A 20,000-nucleotide genomic window follows, 5' to 3' on the forward strand; every position below is an offset into this window, starting at 1 on the left:
GAGGAAAATGTGCAAATATTGTAAGGTCAGAAGCTGGAAAATCTATGTGAGAATGAGAGAGGTGGATGCGATGAAATCAAAGAGGGAGGAGTCATCAAATGAGAGAGGTATCACTAAACGAGAAGAGATGAGGGAGACCAAAGTGATAGGGGCCAAATATTGATTCCATCCCAGTACCGGCAAAGCCATCAGTACCACGTGCAATGATTGAATGATGAATGATGCTGCTGGTCCATAGCGTCCGCCTGTCTACACAGATCTGCTAAGACCTAGTGTTCCCCCCCAACCTTATTTGATCCGACTGTCTGTATCTTGGCGTCTGCCCTCCCATTCAAAGATCCTGGCACTGATCAGTAGCACTGTCCAGAAGGTTTCTGGTACCTGCTTAGGGTCAGTGAGTACAGGATGAGACCATCTAAGGTTCCACCGGCAGTCCCCTCAGGTCAAAGACAGATGCCGGATGTTACTAGTGACAGGTCTTGGGAAGCTGTGGTGAACCTGCCTTGAAGTACGTATAGTATTGTAAGTTTAGGTGATGCAAATTTCCTTCACTGGTCCTGCTTGTGATGCTTCCTAGATTTTCCAAACTGTTTGTTGTCCATTAAATATGCATTTCAGTAATTGAAAACTAAAATTAAAATCCAATCTTTTAAAAAAAAACAGCTCTAATTTTAATTATGACCTAAGTGATTTAAAATTTTGTTTTTGGGTTTTGACCAGACAGAAACTCATAAACAATGGCACCTTGCGTCCCCTGATAATCCCAGTGAATAATCTGAGCCAAGATAAGGAAGAGAAAATGTAGCAAGGTGGATAGGAAGAGAAAACAGCCCTGGGAATCTACAATTTTATTTGATTATATTGTCCATGCCGAACTTCAAGAGAATCCCTAAGAGTGCAGTGGCGTTTGAGGCCGGCCAAACCCTAGTGAGCAGTGAAGCTCTCTCCAACTCTACGTGCATTGCTGGGGTTGGAGAGAGCATGCACAGGCTGCCAGTCTGTCCTGGAGCGCAAATTATCAGCCCTAAATCCAATCCTGAAGCTGCTGTCATCCCTGAGAGCATCTTCAGGATTCGCCACAGGGCATTCTGGGAGCCGGTGCCTGCCTGCTGCGGAGAGGAGAGGAGCAGAAGAGTGCGATGCAATGCTGGAGGGCAGCAGGTAAATTATTTTTGATTTTTTTTCCATTTGTCTCTGTTGTCCTCCATTCCACCACCTCCCTGACCCCTTCCTCGCCTCTTTTCCCCGTCATCACGTTTTTGATCGATAGGCGACTTAACCCTTTATATTTAAAACATTGCCTGCTGACATAAATCCGTTTTGCCCTTATCACACCACTTCTACCTCAAAACCTCTAGTAATAGACCACATCTCTTCCAGATTGTGTTTATGCCATAGTCCACACCACTTCAAATGCATTCCAGACGTTGCTAACAAGGCAATTTGGGTGGTCGACACAAAGGCGATAGGCTCCCAGTGAATAATCCAAGGTCGGCGCTGTCAAGGATACGGAACAATCGTTTCCGGGATGTCTTGTATGGATTGCGGAGTTGCACTTGATGCAAACAGGAACCCTCAGCTACTAAGTACTGAGTAGCTGACGGTTCCTGTTTGCATCAAGTGCGACTCTGCAATCCGTGCATGACATACCGGGAATGATTGTTCCGTATTTCCTTTCTTTTGTGATCCGTGAATCAGATGATCTTTGTCCCCTCTGGAGGGTTTACCCAACCATTTAATCAACTTCTGCTTAATCTTTGGGGCCATGTCAGCACTGACCTTTGATTATTCACTGGGAGCCTATCGGTGCCCAGTTCTTGCCCATGTTGAAGACGACTTTCTAACAAAGTCAAATGTTTCATGATGCCTTGACAAGATCCTTACTTCACTCCTTCCAGGATGGGAAGAGTGCATTTAACTTCTACCCGGCTGTCACACTGTTTTTGTCCTGGCGAAGACCCTACGTGATGACCCTATAGTACAGACACTTGGGTCGAAACGTCAACGTACCACTGACTCATGTCCATAGTCATTGTAACCATAAAAAAGTTGATATTTCGGGTTACTGTCTGAACTAAACATCTGGACAGAGATATATGTATATTTTTTATCATTTAAAAAATATATATATATTTATTGTTCTAACAGAAACAGCACAACTAAAGCCAGCATATGCACATTTTTTTTTATCATGTTGTGTCATTTATGTGTTTATGTTTTGGCAGACACTTTCCTCACCTTGTTCACCACATGTCACATCACTCACTAATTATTTGTTCGCATTGTTTATACTTGTTGTATGACAGTCTGTTGAATTACTAAAAGAGATATTTGAAAGGAAAATATATACTCATACCTAATAAGCTTTTGTATGTGCTTTAGATAAAGAACAATTTCCTATTTGTACATTTCTATTACCCTAAAGGAATTATTTGCTCCCCTACGGATCTGTTGTCTAGATTATAACGTCAATACCCAGGTTCCAAGGGACACAGGGTCACCCCGTTGACTTTAATAGTAGCCATTAACAAATATTCAGGAAGAACAAATCAGACATTTTCATAAATATATGAGACTGGTCTCTATTTTTTGCCATTTCTTGTTATATACAAATCATGTGCTGTGCAATGCCTTATCATATTCACTAATCACTTGCACTACACCATTTCTCACTTGGAGCACCTCTTTGCAAAAGTTGTTCTCTGGATTACTGTAGCCAAAAAAGATATAAAAATAAAAAAGAGATGTTGATTGACAATTTGACTCTGGTCTTGTTTGAAACAAAGATGGAAGTTGTAGCCTTGATCATATTATTAATTTCTAAGTAAAGGCAATAGACGTACGAGATGTTCACAGGAGTGGACTTTCTAAGCCTTCTACATCACAAAGAATTCTTACAATCATTTTTTACAAAGGAACCATTGTTCTTGCTAATATATGCTAAGAAATCACGCTTGTCTCAAAGATGTTCACCTGGATCTCTTTCAGTCAGACATGTACAGATAAACGAAATACACATGCACACCATACAAATACAGAGAGACACATTCCATGCATTTCAAAGAGGTAGACCACAAGTGCAAATTAGAATTCTCTCTCTCTCTCTCTCTCTCCCTCTCTCTCTCTCTCTCTCTCTCTCTCTCTCTCTCTCTCCCTCCCTCCCTCTCTTTCTTTCTCTCTCTCTCTCTGTCTCTCTCTCTCTCCCTCTCTCTCTCTCTCTCTCTCCCTCCCTCTCTTTCTCTCTTTCTCTCTTTCTCTCTCTCTCCCTCTCTCTCCCTCCCTCTCTCCCTCTCTCTCTCTCTCTCTCTCTCTCTCTCTCTCTCGCTCTCTTTCTCCCTCTCTCTCTCTCTCTCTCTCCTTCTCTCCCTCTCTCTCTTTCCTTCATTGGAAAACAAGAGAAATAGCAGACAGAGGGGATAATGTGATATTGCAGAATCATTAAAATGTGTTTAGGTACGGAAACTACTGGTACCACAATTGACAACTTGGGAACTATAGTATATTTCTTTGCCTCCAAAACAACAGGCATGCACTCATAAACATACAACAACAGACACAACCTACAGATTCACACACTTAACATACAAACATTGTCACTCACAAATGAGACACAAATATGCTCATTGTTCTCTTTTTCTTAAAATCCTGTTTTTCTGACCATTTTGTTTATTATTGACAGCTTTACAGAGACACTGGTGAAGTCTTGCACAACAAAATGGCGCACGGCGACGAGACAGGCTACAATTATTACGACAAGACGTTGAAAAAATAGAGAATTATATATATTTATATATATCATAACAGGTATCTAACTGAAAGGAATTCATTTTTGGTTCACTCTTATTGCTCCCTCCCACCACGGTCTTTCCCATACTAAGGCCTTCCTCCCAAAAGCCTTTAAACCATGCCTTGAAACCCAAGGCATTGCATACAGGGTTACCTTGTTCTGAGGCATAAGAAGAACATAACAGAGAAAGGGCAGCTATCTTATGGGGCTCAAAGGGAAAGGGACAAATTGGCCACTGGAGGACCAAAGGTTAGGAACAGCCACTGAAAACCAAGAGACAGAAGTGGAAGGATGTTCAGTCAACTCTATCTTCATTATCGATGGTGGTCAAAGTGGAGGGTTGCATCTGTGAGATTTCCCTCTATTGTAGGGAGTGAGAGACAATAGGGGTTTCCTGGGTGCCTATAGCATTCAGGTGCGACTGATACAACAAGGCCGGCGTGTCGGATGAGTGTTTAGTATTTCGTTAAAACTTTTAGAACCTTAACAGGTTAGAAAGTGACAAATACCTATTATTCACCTGTTCCCTTAGCAATGTGGTGACTTTTTAACGCTTTTAACAGTAAAAGGGTATGTTCCAGCTGTTGATGCCCTATGTGGCTTTCTACTGAATTTCCTTATCATTACACCAGCCTTGCAAATACATTAGGAACATCTTGAATGGGGAAACGGGTTCTCAGGATCCAGGTAGAAGGTTTATAAAAGGCCAACAGCCATGAGAGAGATGGACTCTTTATCAGTGGAGAATGTCCTCCTAGACATCATTAATACCAAAAAGGCCGACAACCACGAGGAGGGATAAGACGTTTCCAGTTATGGTGTCTATGGGATTATTTACATTTTTAATGGCAAAGGGCCTTGCGGGGAATTGTTAACTCTGCAGACGAAAAACCATGATGATGAGAGAAAGATACATTAGCATTGGCGAAGGGCCTGCTGCGGATTGTTTATGCATCACACGCCAAGTGTTATATAGAGTATTTCCGCAGCCCAGAGAAGTAAACACTATCAAACTCAGTGCTTCTAAAGTGATACTCCCAGAAAAGAATCAAAAAACAGCATCACAAATATGGAGGTATAGAGCCTGGAAATACAGAAACATTAAAGAACAATGTAAAGAGTAGGGAGGAATGAGGGCACCACTGTAGGAACAAAGCTGTAAAAAATTAAAAAAGAATAGACAAAAAGAGCAAAAAAGGCTTTAGTAGATGGGGAGCATGGTGAAAAAAAACAGAAAAGAGGGGGAAATGGAGAGGAAAAAGGGGGTTACCCTCTAAAGATAAAACAGAGGAGAAATAACATAAATAAAAAGGGCGAAATGTATGGAAAAATGAAGTTGTAAAGACAAAAAGAAGAGAAAATTGAGATGTAAAAGAATGATGGTGTTACATCTTAGAAGTGATGATAAATTTGAAGTAACGAGGTATATGCAGGTGCTGAGTCACCTCTTTGTAACAGTTAACATTAGAAAGGTTAATCACTACAATATTTGGAAAGACAATCAGTGACAAAAAGGACCTTTTGGAACAGTAGTAAAAAAATAACAAGCTAGTAGACATGAGAAGTTGTCCTAATCAGTGATGAAGGATACCTCTCAAAGCGTTCACATGGAAAACAAGACCAGGCTTGGCAAAGAAGAGGGTGTAATTAAGGGTTAAGAACTCCTGGAATAGCTGATGTAGGATAAGCCAACGACCATGAGAATGAATATGATGCAATCCACGGCGAAGGGCTATTCAGATAAAATAATAATTTTGAAGCCCAGCATGTTTGAGAGAGACGACCACCCAGATCCATGTTGAATGACTTTCCTGGAAAAGTTAACACTGAAAAGGTCAACCACTGTGAGACGGGAAAAAAATTCAGTGACTGATGAAGAACGCCTTGTGGACAGAAGGCATAAAACACTGATGGAGAAGGAAACGTAATCACTGAAGCACCTCATGAGGACATGTACTGAAGAACCGTGAGATGGAAGAAGACTCACATATGCTAACATTTAACACAAAATGCCAATAGTGATGGAAGGAAAGAGCGATCACTGCCCTCTCTGTCGCGGTTAGGGAGACCCCGCATTCACAGCAGGGTGGATACCTGAATGTTATGTAGGTGGTGGGCTAAAGGGAGAAAGGCCTCGCTTCACCAATGTCAAAGCCCCCATTTAGAAGGGGCAGGATCTGGACAAGAAAGGGAGCATGCTACAGGGAGGGATCCTTTACCTCAATAACACTTCCATTATTGTTAATGTTGCCCCAACAGCTTGTTCAGGGTTTCATGACAGACATAAGCTGCTAACATTCTTACCAGGCAGGTCGAAAAGTTTGGCAGGAGGAGACATTTTACCCCTCTCCCTTAGGTATTTACAAGAGGGTTTCATTGGGGTGGACCCCATTTAAATTTGCTTCAGCTCAAAAATCCCCAAATAAATAGATAAATAAATAAATAAATTTAAAAATCTATAGAAACTGAAAATAAATAAATATCATTCACGGTGACGAGACGCAGCTGTGGTGGGGCGGTCCTCTCTGCTGGCGAGTGCAGCATTCCTTTTTTGAATAATTTTCTAGTAGTGGCGCCGGATGTGACTTCCACCATTGGTTCCTCCCACAATCTGCTGGCTGTCGTCATCAACATGGTCGCCCTCACAGTCACTGGCTTCGTCCCTGTCTGTCCCAACACCTTCAATTTCATGGCGGCTCTCGTACGACTGTTGAGGGTTTCGAAAATGAGGAGAAGAAAACATATGATGACTACCTATTATTTCAAAATTAACGATGATTCAGTTCGGGATATGTGCTAAATAAATGCTTAATATGTAGGGAAATAAAGGAGAGTTATTTATATATATATATATATATTCATTACATTAGTGAAAATTTGTATTGAACGAATAATGAAAATTAAACTCACGATGGCGCTCAAATGCTCTAAATCTTTCTAAAGAGCACTAATATCTATGACTACATCATGTTATATAAAAAATACATAATATGTAACATGTGTAATATTGTACTATATTGCTATCAGAAGGTTCAGGTGCCTTTAATACACTGTCATGATAGTTGAAGACATTACACCCGACACACTGATAGAAAACCGCCTGGCAGATTTAGAGATCATCATCAGCCCAGTGGTAATCTCTGGATCAGTATATCCCCAATAGAATCCCCCTAGAGTCTTATATTTGTACGCTTCTATGAAATCCCCCTAGAGTCTTATATGTGTCCGCTTCTATGAAATCCCCCTAGAGTCTTATATTTGTACGCTTCTATGAAATCCCCCTAGAGTCTTATATTTTTACGCTTCTATAAAATCCCCCTAGAGTCTTATATTTGTACGTGTCTATGAAATCCCTACTAGAGTCTGTATATTTGTATGTTTCTATGAAATCCCCACTAGAATCTGTATATTTGTACGCTTCTATGGAATCCCCCTAGAGTCTTATATTTGTACGTGTCTATGAAATCCCTACTAGTGACTGTATATTTGTATGTTTCTATGAAATCCTCACTCGAATCTGTATATTTGTGCGCTTCGATGAAATCCCCTTAGAGTCTTATATTTGTACGCTTCTATGAAATCCCACTAGAGTCTTATATTTGCACGCTTCTATGAAATCCCCACTTGAGTCTGTATATGTGTATGCTTCTATGAAATCCCCAGTAGAATCTCTATATTTGTTCGCTTCTATGAAATCCCCTTAGAGTCTTATATTTGCACGCTTCTATGAAGTCCCCACTTGAGTCTGTATATGTCTATGCTTCTATGAAATCCCCAGTAGAATCTCTATATTTGTACGCTTCTATGAAATCCCTCTAGAGTCTTATCTTTAGACGCTTCTTTAAAAATCCCCACTTGAGTCTGTATATGTGTATGCTTCTGTGAAATCGCCACTAGAATCTGTATATTTGTACGCTTTGATGAAATCCCCTTGGAGTCTTATATTTGTATGCTTCTATGAAATCCCTCTAGAGTCTTATATTTGCACGCTTCTATGAAATCCCTACTTGAATCTGTATATTTGCAAGCTTCTATGAAATCCCTACTTGAGTCTGTATATGTGTATGCTTCTATGAAATCCCCCCCTAGAATCTGTATATTTGTACGCTTCTATGAAATCCCCCTAGAGTCTTACATTTGTATGCTTCTATGAAATCCCTCTAGTCTTAAATTTGTACGCTTCTATGAAATCCCCCTAGAGTCTTATATTTGCATCGTTCTATGAAATCCCCACTAGAATCTGTATATTTGTATGTTTCTATGAAATCCCCACTAGAATCTGTATATTTGTACGCTTCTATGAAATCCCCCTACAGTCTTATATTTGTATGATTCTATGAAATCCCCACTAGAATCTGTATATTTATACGCTTCTATGAAATCCCCACTAGAGTCTGTATATTTGTACGCTTCTATGAAATCCCCACTAGAATCTGTAAATATATACCCTTCTATGAACTCCCCACTGGAATCTGTATACTTATATGCTTCTATGAAATCCCCACTAGAGTCTGTATATATGTATGCTTCTATGAAATCCCCACTAGAATCTGTATATTTGTACACTTCTATGAAATCCCCACTAGAGTCGTATATTTGTGCATTTCTATGAAATCCCCACTAGAGTCGTATATTTGTATGCTTCTGTTAAATCCCCACTAGAGTCAGTATATGTCTATTCTTCTATGAAATCCCCACTAGAATTTGTATATTTGTACGCTTCTATGAAATCATCACTACAGCCTGTATATTTGTATGATTCTATGAAGCCCCTCCCATAGTTTTGATATTTGTAAACTTCAATGAAATCATCTCCCAATGAATTAGTGAGTGTCCAATTTGCACCCAACTATATAGTGCAAATAGTGCATGTTATTCTATATTACAATTTACACTGACAGCCCTGCGATTTCAAAGTTTCAACGTTTCAGCACAGTTCATAATCTCGTTTCGAGAACAAACTTCAGTGTAAACCCAAAACAGGGTTTTTTCCTGGTAGCAATTGGGACCTTAGGACTTGTTTATCGCTGTGTCCCTGTTATCTTCTTTGTGTGTGCATATGTGAGCATTGCCATAAATTTTCTTCTCAGTACATGCGTATTCGTGTGAATCTCTGATGTTTCCTAATTTGTGCATGCTCCCCTTACCTCCATAGGGTTCACGGTGATTGTCAGGGCTGAGTCGTCCCAGAACATCTCACTTTCTTTGCCTCCGGCCAGGCCCACGCGCCGGTGGATAGAATGAATACGGACAATACCCAGTATCACCATCAATGCCAAGAATCCCGCACACACAACAATGATGATGGTGGCTGCACTGGGGACCACTGAAAATGGCGAGGAGCGAGATAGAAAGAAAGAGATAGAGATAATATTAGGAAGAAATATAAACACTCAATCCTACAACCAAAAAGGGCTAGCTCTTACTAGTAGCCAAGCAAAGGTGAGAAACCCAGAACTTTACAATATATTGTCATTAGCCCCATGGTATAGGGATCTACCAACACATGTCTGCTATGCCAGCCAATGCTTTCCACCACTGACATGATGTGTTGTCAACACAGGTTTTGCTTTTCCTCCCAAAGGCTGACAACATAAGATTTACTATGCATGCTCACTACCAACTACCAACAAAAGATATGCTATGCCTGTCAATACTAGATGTGCTCTACCCACCAAACCACTGCCAACCCAGATTTTTTTTACTGCTGCAAGGCCAACAACAAAGGGTGTACTCAACCTGCTAACAAAGGGTATGCTATGTCTGCTCTTGGTTTATGATACAGTTTGCACAGTTCATGCCAATGGCTGCTAAAATGGGGTTTCCTAGACGTGCCAACATCAACAAATGCCAACCTTCGGTCTGCTATTAATGGCAGCAGCTGCCAACTTCAGGTCTGATATGTCTTCTAAAAGGGGGCACTGAAGCCATGAAAACTGTTAGGTTACCAACATGTGTGAAGAACAACCACTAGGACACAACAAAATGTGGAAGAATCTGAAGGCCTGATTAAGGTTTTGGTGGATGGTACTCCGTTCGTCAGAGTGGTGGAGGACCTTATCTCCTCCATCCTGATGGACTGCTGTGTGCCAAAGTTAGAGATGACCCTCAGCCCAGTCATCACTGTACCTAGATAGGACTGCCATCAAGGTGGTTCTCTTCAAGGTACAAAACGTTCTGTGGACAGCTGCCGTCAGTTTTGACAGCTGTTCAACAAACTTTTAGTATTTTTTTTGTTTTTCAGAAACAAACTCACAAAGCAGGTTTATTTCTCTCAGAGTAAGGGGTTATTGTGTGATTTTTCTGTCCCTCACTGCCTGGTTTTACCTAAGGGTGACAGACAGAAAAAAGGAAACTACACCAACCACCCTAAATAGGGGGAACGGTTTATAGCCTTCCCCCAACTTCATCAGGCTCTGAAGCTTTCAGTCAATGGATGCAACGGGGGCCCAGTCAACAGAAAGCTTATTGTCTGCTAGTCTCCAAATGAGGCAGGTAGACCAGGAGTTTGGTGGACAGGGTACTCCATTGCATTTGTGGCAGGGTACACTGCCTGCCAGCCTCTAAATCAGGTCCTTTATTCCAATAACAAAGCACTTGATATTGAAAGCTCTCCGCATTTGCCATTGAGGAGTTTTCAGAAAGGACCGTATTTATTTTCAGAACTCTTTTTGCTCAGTGAAATTGGCACCTGCCAACTTTTTGTGACCTTAAGTTTTGGTAAACTCATGGTGGTGGGAATGCTTTTTAGCACCGGCTTCACAGCACATCTCTCTGCAACACCTATTGTTTACAAGATACATGGAGGGACCTTTGGGTCAGCCCCTACAACCACCGAATTGTTTCGATCACTCCCCTTTGTTTTGATACCAACATCAATCACATCTTGGAACACCCTTGATGAGCATACATTCTGACTTCATGCTATTGGCTGTTTCATGTATCTGTCCATCTCCCAGTAAGGGGTTCCATTGGAATGCATTAGGGACTATTTTGCGTCAGAAAAGTACACTCAATCCTCAAACTCTTTGTCACATTCAATTATTTTTCTTAAATATGTATTGTAATACACATATTTTTGCTATTTTTTAGTGCACGACTTATTTGCTCACTTTCCATAAAAAAATGATTGCTTGTGATACCATATGGAGCCCATATTAACCCTGTTTAGCCGCAGGGCCGATGATAAGATTCAGCATGTCTGGCAGACCTCTGCTACCACTGCCATGTTGCTGCTGAAATGCAAAGCCAGTGTTCTGGCAGCTGTACAAAACCAACAGATCTGGTTTAAAATTAAAAATGACTGCCAATAGGTCGGTCTGAAAACTGAAAAAGCAAACCAGATCCATTGACTTTGTCAGTGCTTGTTCACGTCTGGCTCCCAAATACAGGAGCCAACTTCCCTCTCCTCTCTGTCTTTCGTATCATCATTTTCTTCCAGAAGGACTTAAAACATGGTTTCTTCCTTCTTCAGTTTAACAGCTTTCTACTACTATCCTGTTTGTCTTAGCGCCTAGACGAAGACAAAATGCAGCTAAAGGAGATGTCTATGTGAAACTTTCATTAGGACACCACAGGCCATAATTCTCCAAGGAACACCCACTCAAACACTCCCCAGGCTACAACATCCCCTAGAGGAACACCTACACCTACACCAAACCTACGCCAGTGCTCCATGTCACCTGGAGCAGTCACATGCTTCTAGCCTCCTGTACAATGCTTTGTCGTATGAAAGAAACATCTGCTTTAAGCTTTCCCTAGGACACAACATCACCTAGAGGAGACAACTACTGATAACCTCAATTTGGAAAGCACTTCACCTGAAGGAAACATGCTCCCCTACATCGCCTAGAAGATACCCCTTCTCCCAACCACCCATAGGACCCAGTAAGAGATCAAGATTCCAAACCTCTCCTAAGACACCATTTCACATTCACTAGCCCTCCCTTAGGACCCGATGACACCATCTCACCTAAAGGAGACCCCTATTGAAACCCACCCTTGTGGCACAACATCATCTAGTGGAGAAGTCTTCTGAAACTTTATCCAGGACTAAACATCACCTAGAGGAAACACATACTCCAAACCTCTCCTACTTCACCATGGCACACAGAAGGGACACATGCTTCAAACCTCCTCTTGGACACATAACCCAGAGGAGAAACCTGTTTCAAACCTCCCCTAGGACCAAATGTCACCTGGAAGAGACACCTAATACAACCCTCCCCTAGAATAGCCTGTTCCATGGAGGACACCACATCACAAAGAGGAGACACCTACACCAACTCTCCCCTAGGGCAGCACGTCACCAGGAGGTCTCGACTCCAAACCTCACTGAGGACTCCGTTTCATACAAATGAGACAAAATCTACATACCTCCCTTGGGATACCACATGCCCCTTAGACGCCAACTAATCCAACCCACATCTGTAGGAGGATTCCATCCTCACTTGCAGTCCAGTACGTGGTACCTCTACTCCCATCCCTGCACCCTTCAGTTCTCGTGCCCAGATCACGTACTGGAGTTGCGGTGAGTGCTTGCCAGATTGTGTCCAGAGAGCTCAGGGGGCAGTTGGTGACCACCATGCACGAATTGCTGGGCAGACATCATGTGGTTTGGGTGGGCGATTCGGTTCATACTATGAAGAACGTTCACCTGCAGAGGCGAAAGAGAGACGGGTGAAAGCAATGAGGTAATGGAAGAAGAGAGAGGATGGGGGAACAGAGGGGTTTACGTAACAGAATTTGTTTTTCAAGTTTGTTGAGTTTCAGTTCCCTCCCATTTCACTGACATTACTAAACATAATGTGAAATGTCATTGGAGAGCACACGTTCATCCCAAGGCAGTGCTTGGCTCTATGTAACAGTTTATTATTGTTACCAGAATCAGTAGTATACATTGTATGGTCCTCTGGAGAATGACATGGTGCGTCAACCTGGCAGGATTTAAACCTGTAAGGATTGTATTAATCCACAAGCCTGCCATCAAGCAGGGCTATCAGCAGCAGCACCTACCATTACTTGTGAATTTTGCTGGCCACACTCCCTGGCTGCTTTCTTGCACAATTCGAGAGCCCTATAGAGACATTTGGTATATAGGGCTGACCACGATCAAGTCCTTGAGGACCGTAAAAGGCAGTAGGGAAATCTCAAGATGTGCATGCCAGCCTTCCTCTGGGAAACCATGAATAGCTGGTGAGGTTTGAAGGCAAGAGCTATCTATGCACTTAAACCTTGGTGGTTGGCTCAGAGGTTAATGCTAAACTATCCAAGATGTATCGCAAGCTGACCTGGATGGCTGCTGCCTGCACAAGGTCCACAAACCTCACCTCCATTACTGAGCCCCCCGGGACGGAGTGGCCTTTATCTTTAAGAAATCTGCACTGGCCTTCATCCTCATTCTCATGGCAGAATCAACAGAGAGGTCTACCCTATTGACTTGCATTCTTGAACCAAGGGAGATGGGTCATCCAGACATGTCTGGCTGAAATACAGGGATGGCCCTTATTTGGACCTACATGGCTGGCACCCTAACGTGGTCTACCGTGTTAACATGTATATCTCACCCATCTCCACTATCCATCATCCTGAGCTGCAAACTGAACCATATGCACTGGCTTTAACCTGGACCTGCCTGGCTGAACTAACTGAAATATCTACCTTACTGACCTTATGGCTGCACCAACAAAATGGCCATCAGGCAAACCTAAACCACCATCTTGAATTTTATGGACGGACTATTAAGTGAATGCAGCAAGATATCGCCTTGATCTCAGATGCCCCAGCTGGAGAAACAACTTTAGAACAATTATGCTTAAATCACTCATCCAATGGGACACCGTCCTGGAGGAATTTCCCTCCCCTGCGTCCAGAAGGGTGCTCAGTCTACATGCACATTCATCACTGGCTTTCTGACCTCTCACACCAAATGCTCTTCTGATAAAGCTTGTTCCCACCTCTTTGCCACTTCCTCATCATTATTAGTATCACAGATATTTGGAAAGTACCTCAACTGTAAACTCGTTGCTGGAGTAGCGACCGTTCATCTCGGTGCAGGATAGGTGGAACTTCCTCTCGTACAGCGCCACCCCGTGGCTGATATGGTAGCGCACCTGCCTCAAAATCTCCTCATAGACCGCTATAGTCTCCACACCTGGAAATAGGAAAAGAAAGGCAGAGTCTGTATAAGAAACAGGTGACATTGACTCCTTCATTGATAGCTGGAGAATCTTCTTGATGAGAGAAAATTATGACTGACACGTCTTGAAGAATGACGAACCATGTCCTTATGTGAGTGGTGCTGGAGATTCTATCATGTACTATAGCCATAACATGGTCCCTGAGTGAGCACAGCTGGAAATTTCAACCTGTGTTATAGCACAGACCCTCACCCTGAGTGACTGCAGCTGGAGATACTATCACATACTCTAGCTTGGACCCCTGAGTGAGTGCAGCTGGAGTTACTATCACATACTCTAGCTTGGACCCCTGAGGGAGTGCAGCTGGAGTTACTATCACATACTCTTGCATGGATCCTACCCGAGTGAGTGCAGATCGAGAGTCTAACAGATGCTATAGTATAGACCCTGTCCCGAGTGAGTGCAGCTGGAGATTCTATCACATACTCTAGCATGGACCCCTGAGTATGTGCAGCTGGAGATTCTATTACATACTCTTGCATGGATCCTACCCCTGAGTGAGTGCAGCTCGAGAGTCTAACAGATTCTATAGTATAGACCCTGCTCCGAGTGAGTGCAGCTGGAGATTCTATCACATGCTCTTGCATGGATCCTACCCCTGAGTGAGGGCAGCTCGAGAGTCTAACAGATGCTATAGTATAGACCCTGCCCTGAGTGAGTGCAGCTGGAGATTCTATCACATACTCTAGCATGGACCCCTGAGTATGTGCAGCTGGAGATACTATCACATACTCTTGCATGGATCCTACCCCTGAGTGAGGGCAGCTCGAGAGTCTAACAGATGCTATAGTATAGACCCTGCCCCGAGGGAGTGCAGCTGAAGATTCTATCACATACTCTAGCATACACCCCTGAGTGAGTGCAGCTGGAGACACTATCTATCACACACTCTAGCATGGATCCTAAGCCTGAGTGAGTGCTGCTGGAGATACTATCACATACTCTAGCATAGACCTCTGAGTGAGTGCAGCTGGAGATACTATCACACACTTTAGCATGGATCCTATTCCTGAGTCAGTGCAGCTCAAATCTAACAGGTGCTATAGCATAGACCATGCCTCTCGGTCAGTTCAGCTGGAGATTCTATCACACACTCTAGCATGGATCCTAAGCCTGAGTGAGTGAAGCTAGAGATACTATCACATACTCTAGCATAGACCCCTGAGTGACTGCAGCTGGAGATGCTCTCACATACTCTAGCATACACCCCTGAGTGAGGGCAGCTGGATATACTACAACACACTTTAGCATGGACCCTAGCCCTGAGTCAGCGCAGCTCGAGTCTAACAGGTCCTATAGCATAGACCATGCCCCTTGGTCAGTGCAGCTGGAGATTCTATCCTCACACACTCTAGCATTAATCCTAAGCCTGAGTGAGTGCAGCTAGAGACACTATCACATACTCTAACATAGACCCCTGAGTGAGTGCAGCTAGAGACACTATCACATACTCTAACATAGACCCCTGAGTGACTGCAGCTGGAGATTCTATCACACACTCTAGCATGGACCACTGAGTGACTACAGCTGGAAATACTATCACACTCTAGCATGGACCCCTGAGTGAGTGCATCTGGAAATTCTATCACATACTGAAGCTTGGCTTCTACCTCTGAGTGAGTGCATCTGGAGATTTTATTATATACTGTAGCTTGGATTCTATCCCTGAGTGAGTGCAACTGGAGAGTCTAACAGGTACTAAAGCATGGACACTGCCCTGAGTGAGTGCAGCTGAAAATGCTATCACAGAAAGTAGCATGGACTCTGTCCCTGAGTCAGCACACCTGGAGATTCCATCAGATACTTTAGCACAGGCCTGCTCCTGAGCGGGAGCAGATGGAGATTTTACAGGTACTCTTGTAAGGACCCTGCCCTAGAGTAAGTGTAGCTGGAGATTCTATCACACACTACAACATGGACTCTTCCCCTGAGTGAGTGCTACTGAAAATTCTGTCAGATACAACACCATGGGTGGAGATTCTAACATGCACCATGGTCTATATACCCTGCCTCAGAGTGAGTACAGCTGCAGATTCCATCAGGTGCTATAGCATGGACTTTGCTTCTGAGTGAGTGCAGGCAGAAATGTTATCTGGTATAGGCTTGCCCATGTCCCTGAGTGAACAGAGCTGGAGACTACACAAGGTACTATGGTCTGAATTCAGCCTCTGAGTGTGTGCAGCCAGAGATTCTATAAGGTACTCTAGGTTTGACCTTGTTACCATGAGAGCACAACCGGAGATTCTAACATGCGCTATAGCATATACTCTGTCCCTGACTGAGTGCAGCTGCAAATTTTATCAGGTGCGTTAGCATGGCCTGAGCTATTGAGTGAATGCAGCTGGAAATCCTATCAGATACTATAGCACGGACTCTGCCCCTGAGTGAATGCACTGAGATTCTATCAGGTACTACCAGTGAGTGCAGCTAGAGATTCTATCACATTGACGGGAACACTGCTGCTGCACTTTTGTTACATAGGGCCGATTTTGCAGCACTGCTGCAAAACCGTCCCCAGTAACAAATCCAGCCCCCACCGGTCCAAAACCGGCCCCCACCCTTCCGGCCCTCCTGGGAAATGCCCAGTGCCCGCTACAGCCAGTCCGTCCCTGACCAGTATGTACATCAAATTAAGTGGCATATAATCTGACGGACGCCTGCTACAAGATCAGCAAAGAGAAAGTAGGTTTTTAGTGCAAGTGTTCTTCTCATTTCACCTCTGTGTATTGTTTCCATACATCTTCCCTGGTGTTACTTTATGTGCAGCCTTGTCCTAGAAGACAATCCAGGCTTCTTTGTCTATATACTGAGAGTGGTTTGGGGCTTTTGTAAGGTAACTGTGCCAAGGATGTTCATTCACCAAAATGGCACAAGCAGTGGAAATGAGATCACATGCCCTTTACCTTCCAAAAAGATCAAAGGGTTGAACCCTTGTGTAACCTTCACCTCTCTACAACCTCTCATGTGCTGCTGAGTGGCTAAAGGCAGGATAAGGAGTAGAAACAACACACAGCTCTTTGAACCTTATTTACTTTCTGTTCTGCTGCTATCTTCATGGCCTCAGGCCAGCGGCAGCAAAGGCAGTACCAGAGATACCAAGGGGGAGCCATGGATAAGAGCTGCTACGCCAAACAGACATCCATGTTTGTGACTTACTGGACCTTTGCCTATCTGTCGTTGAGACCCTTCTTTCCAAGAAATATAAAATAACTCCAGCCTTTTGCTTACAAGTTGTGAGTTCCACCTGAAAAGTATAGCATAACTTCTCTGCTTGGCTAACTACAAGTTAACCTACCCTAGGAAGTGTATGCTACAGTTTCACCCTTTACTGACCACATGGGAGACATCGTTTAGAGCCATGGCACTGACTTTTTTTCCTCATAGTTTTATATAGCGCAAACTTGACGTGAAAGTATCAGATCGCTTTACATGAGCACTAGTTGCGTTACACAAGGGCACATACATTTTTTGTAGGCACAGAATGTTGATGAGTGGGTGACTACTCGCACCCCTCTGATGGAACAGTGCCTCCTGATTTTATTGATACAGAATGTTGATTGTCATTGCCGACACTCGAAGCCGGTTCCCCAGATTAGCGATCGACCGCCCTATCCATGAGGCTACATCCTCTCCACTTTGGAATTGGTGGCTGCTTGTAAATATACCATGAAGGGCTAGAGTGTGCAGCCTCTCCTCACCATGAAGGGTATGAATATAGGGAGGAACAGGTCGGGTGGCTGGTCCTATGCGGCACAATGCAATCACTCCTGAAAGAGGCAGCAGGTTATAAGAATTGAAGACCATAACTGGCTGCAGAACGGATAATATTGGCCTAATTCACAAAGGTAGACTTACACTTTTGTGTACATTTACTGCTTTTCAGTATTCACAAACTATGTGCAGAGTTTTATGACTCTGCACTGCCTATACTTATGTGTACAAAGTTCTAAGCCCCGATTGCACAGTCTTGGGGTGCAAAGAACTCCGCACACATAACTATAGGGAGAGTGGAATTGTAAAACTCCGCACATAGTTTGTGAATACAGAAAAGTAGTAAATGTACTCAAAAGTGTGAGTATACCTTCATGTATCAGGCCCATAATGTTTAAGTAAGGTGTTGTTCCCCTGTCCTTCACCGTACAGCTTAGTATAAATTCCACCAGTGTGCTGGTAACAGATGTATCAAAGAAGTTCGGTGGAGCTAACCTGAAACGGAGACATAGGCGGATGTGTTGATCAGTTCAAGTCCCCTTTGCTGCAAGCTGGCCACATCCGGCAACAGCAGTTTTTCTTTCTCAGGGTCCAAGTCATCTCCAACTAGTGAGACTTCGCAGCTGTCCAAGTTGTGGACAATTTCATCTGACATCCGAGTGTCCGTTACTGCAGAGGAAACAAAAATAAAATTGACAAACTCTGGTCACTTATCCCACTGTACCATCTCACAGGGAATGCACCGACACAACCAAGACTACTAAAAGGGGACTTAATCCCACTTTACCCACCAATGTAACGATTATAGAGATATGGTGTTGATCTTACAATTGTTTTCATGACCTATTGTGAAATTATATCCATTACAAATACTCTTGAAGTCCAAGTCGGTACCACTTAACCTTCAAGTTCAGGGAATATTTCCGGTGCAGATGAAACCTTGATGGGATTTATAAATATAATGTGGTGATGAGATGATAAGTGCTGTAAGGTAGATGGGAGCCCCGATAGTGTTCGATACAATGAACATAAGGAATTCTTTTGTGGACAGTTATGAAGTCATTGTACAAAAGTGGACCTTAGTAATAAGAATGATTTGGGACAAGGGTGTAGTATGGATGTAGCACATTTCACAATAAATAAATTGACTCATAAATTTGAGAACCATTTGCACAGATACTCATGGGTGGAATCTATCAAACATTCTAAGTTAAATTTGACCAGTGGCTTAGTAAATACATTGCTCTAATCTTGTTAGATGATTAACCTGAATAAAGACAATTAAACAAACTCCACTGACTATGTTCTCATTTGAGATAATGTAAGTACACAAATACAGCAGATACCCACCAGCCTCCAGGTCGTATTGCCCAAAAACATTAAGAATTCTAGTCAATAAAATGATATGTGTGGATTAATAAGACATCTGATTCCACAAAAATTCAAAATGTTATTAGTACTCATTAAAACATCTCACAATGTTTGTCTTTTTTTTAATCTTAAATGCAAACCTTGTCTAGTGAAGCATGGAAAGGCTGCTCTTAGTAATGCTGGTATTTGCTTTAGCTCATTGGGGATTTGTAGAGATCCCTCATACTGCTTTGTAGCAGCTTCAAAGTTGTGGTTAAGGCTCTAGCCAAAACCAAAGGAAATGATGGACGGAGTGTTGAACATTGCAAGCACTCACCCCCAGTCAACTGATCTGGGTTTAATCCATCACCTTTGGTTTTTGCTTTGTTCGCCATAAGTTGGCAGGGTATGCTCAGACGTGAGTCCCTTGCTCACTTTGCCACTGGATTCAAGCAAGCCTGGCTGAAGACGGCTGAAATGCCAGAAACCGGTCCTAGGAAGCTTGTTTCCGGTCCAGGGAAGACATGGCTTGGCAGTTCGGGCTGGACTGTTCCCATGAGGCACAGGGTCAGACTGATTTGCATATGGCCGTGTCTGAACTGGGGTGGCAGAGTGGGCTAAAGAACGGTGATGGATTAAACCCAGATCAGTTGACTGGGGGTGAGTGCTTGCAATGTTCAACACTCCGTCCATCATTTCCTTTGGTTTTTGCTAAGGGTCTAGCCTTCAGGTCCCTGACATGGGATTAGCTATGGTACATGTCAGCAGAATCTGATCCTCTGTGGTTAAAATTATTGATCAACAGAATGTTACATTTATAAATAACAACTATATATAAAGCGCAGTATTTTGTTCCTTCACTCTGAATGATTTACCGCACTTCTCAGAAGGGGCCAGGGTCACCTCCTGCCTTGATGGCTGTAATGCTTTGTACGGTTCAGTAGAAGTTCACA

General features: G+C 43.0%; 1 protein-coding gene across 1 annotated transcript in view; it reads right to left on the reverse strand.

The window, feature by feature from the left end:
* Positions 1 to 3,614: 3,614 nt before the first annotated feature.
* Positions 3,615 to 20,000, reverse strand: part of CLSTN3 (calsyntenin 3) — a 126,952-nt gene continuing 110,566 nt past the window's right edge. The window contains exons 14-18 of the mRNA XM_085619878.1: positions 18,193 to 18,366; positions 13,795 to 13,940; positions 12,308 to 12,443; positions 8,935 to 9,113; positions 3,615 to 6,494 (exon numbers count right to left, since the gene is read on the reverse strand). Coding sequence (XP_085476004.1) covers positions 6,351 to 6,494; positions 8,935 to 9,113; positions 12,308 to 12,443; positions 13,795 to 13,940; positions 18,193 to 18,366 — 779 coding nt within the window. The 3' untranslated portion in view covers positions 3,615 to 6,350. The remainder of the gene's footprint in view (positions 6,495 to 8,934; positions 9,114 to 12,307; positions 12,444 to 13,794; positions 13,941 to 18,192; positions 18,367 to 20,000) is intronic.

This window comes from Triturus cristatus, chromosome 7 (assembly GCF_964204655.1).
Source record: "Triturus cristatus chromosome 7, aTriCri1.1, whole genome shotgun sequence".
Classification (NCBI taxonomy): Eukaryota; Metazoa; Chordata; class Amphibia; order Caudata; family Salamandridae; genus Triturus; species Triturus cristatus.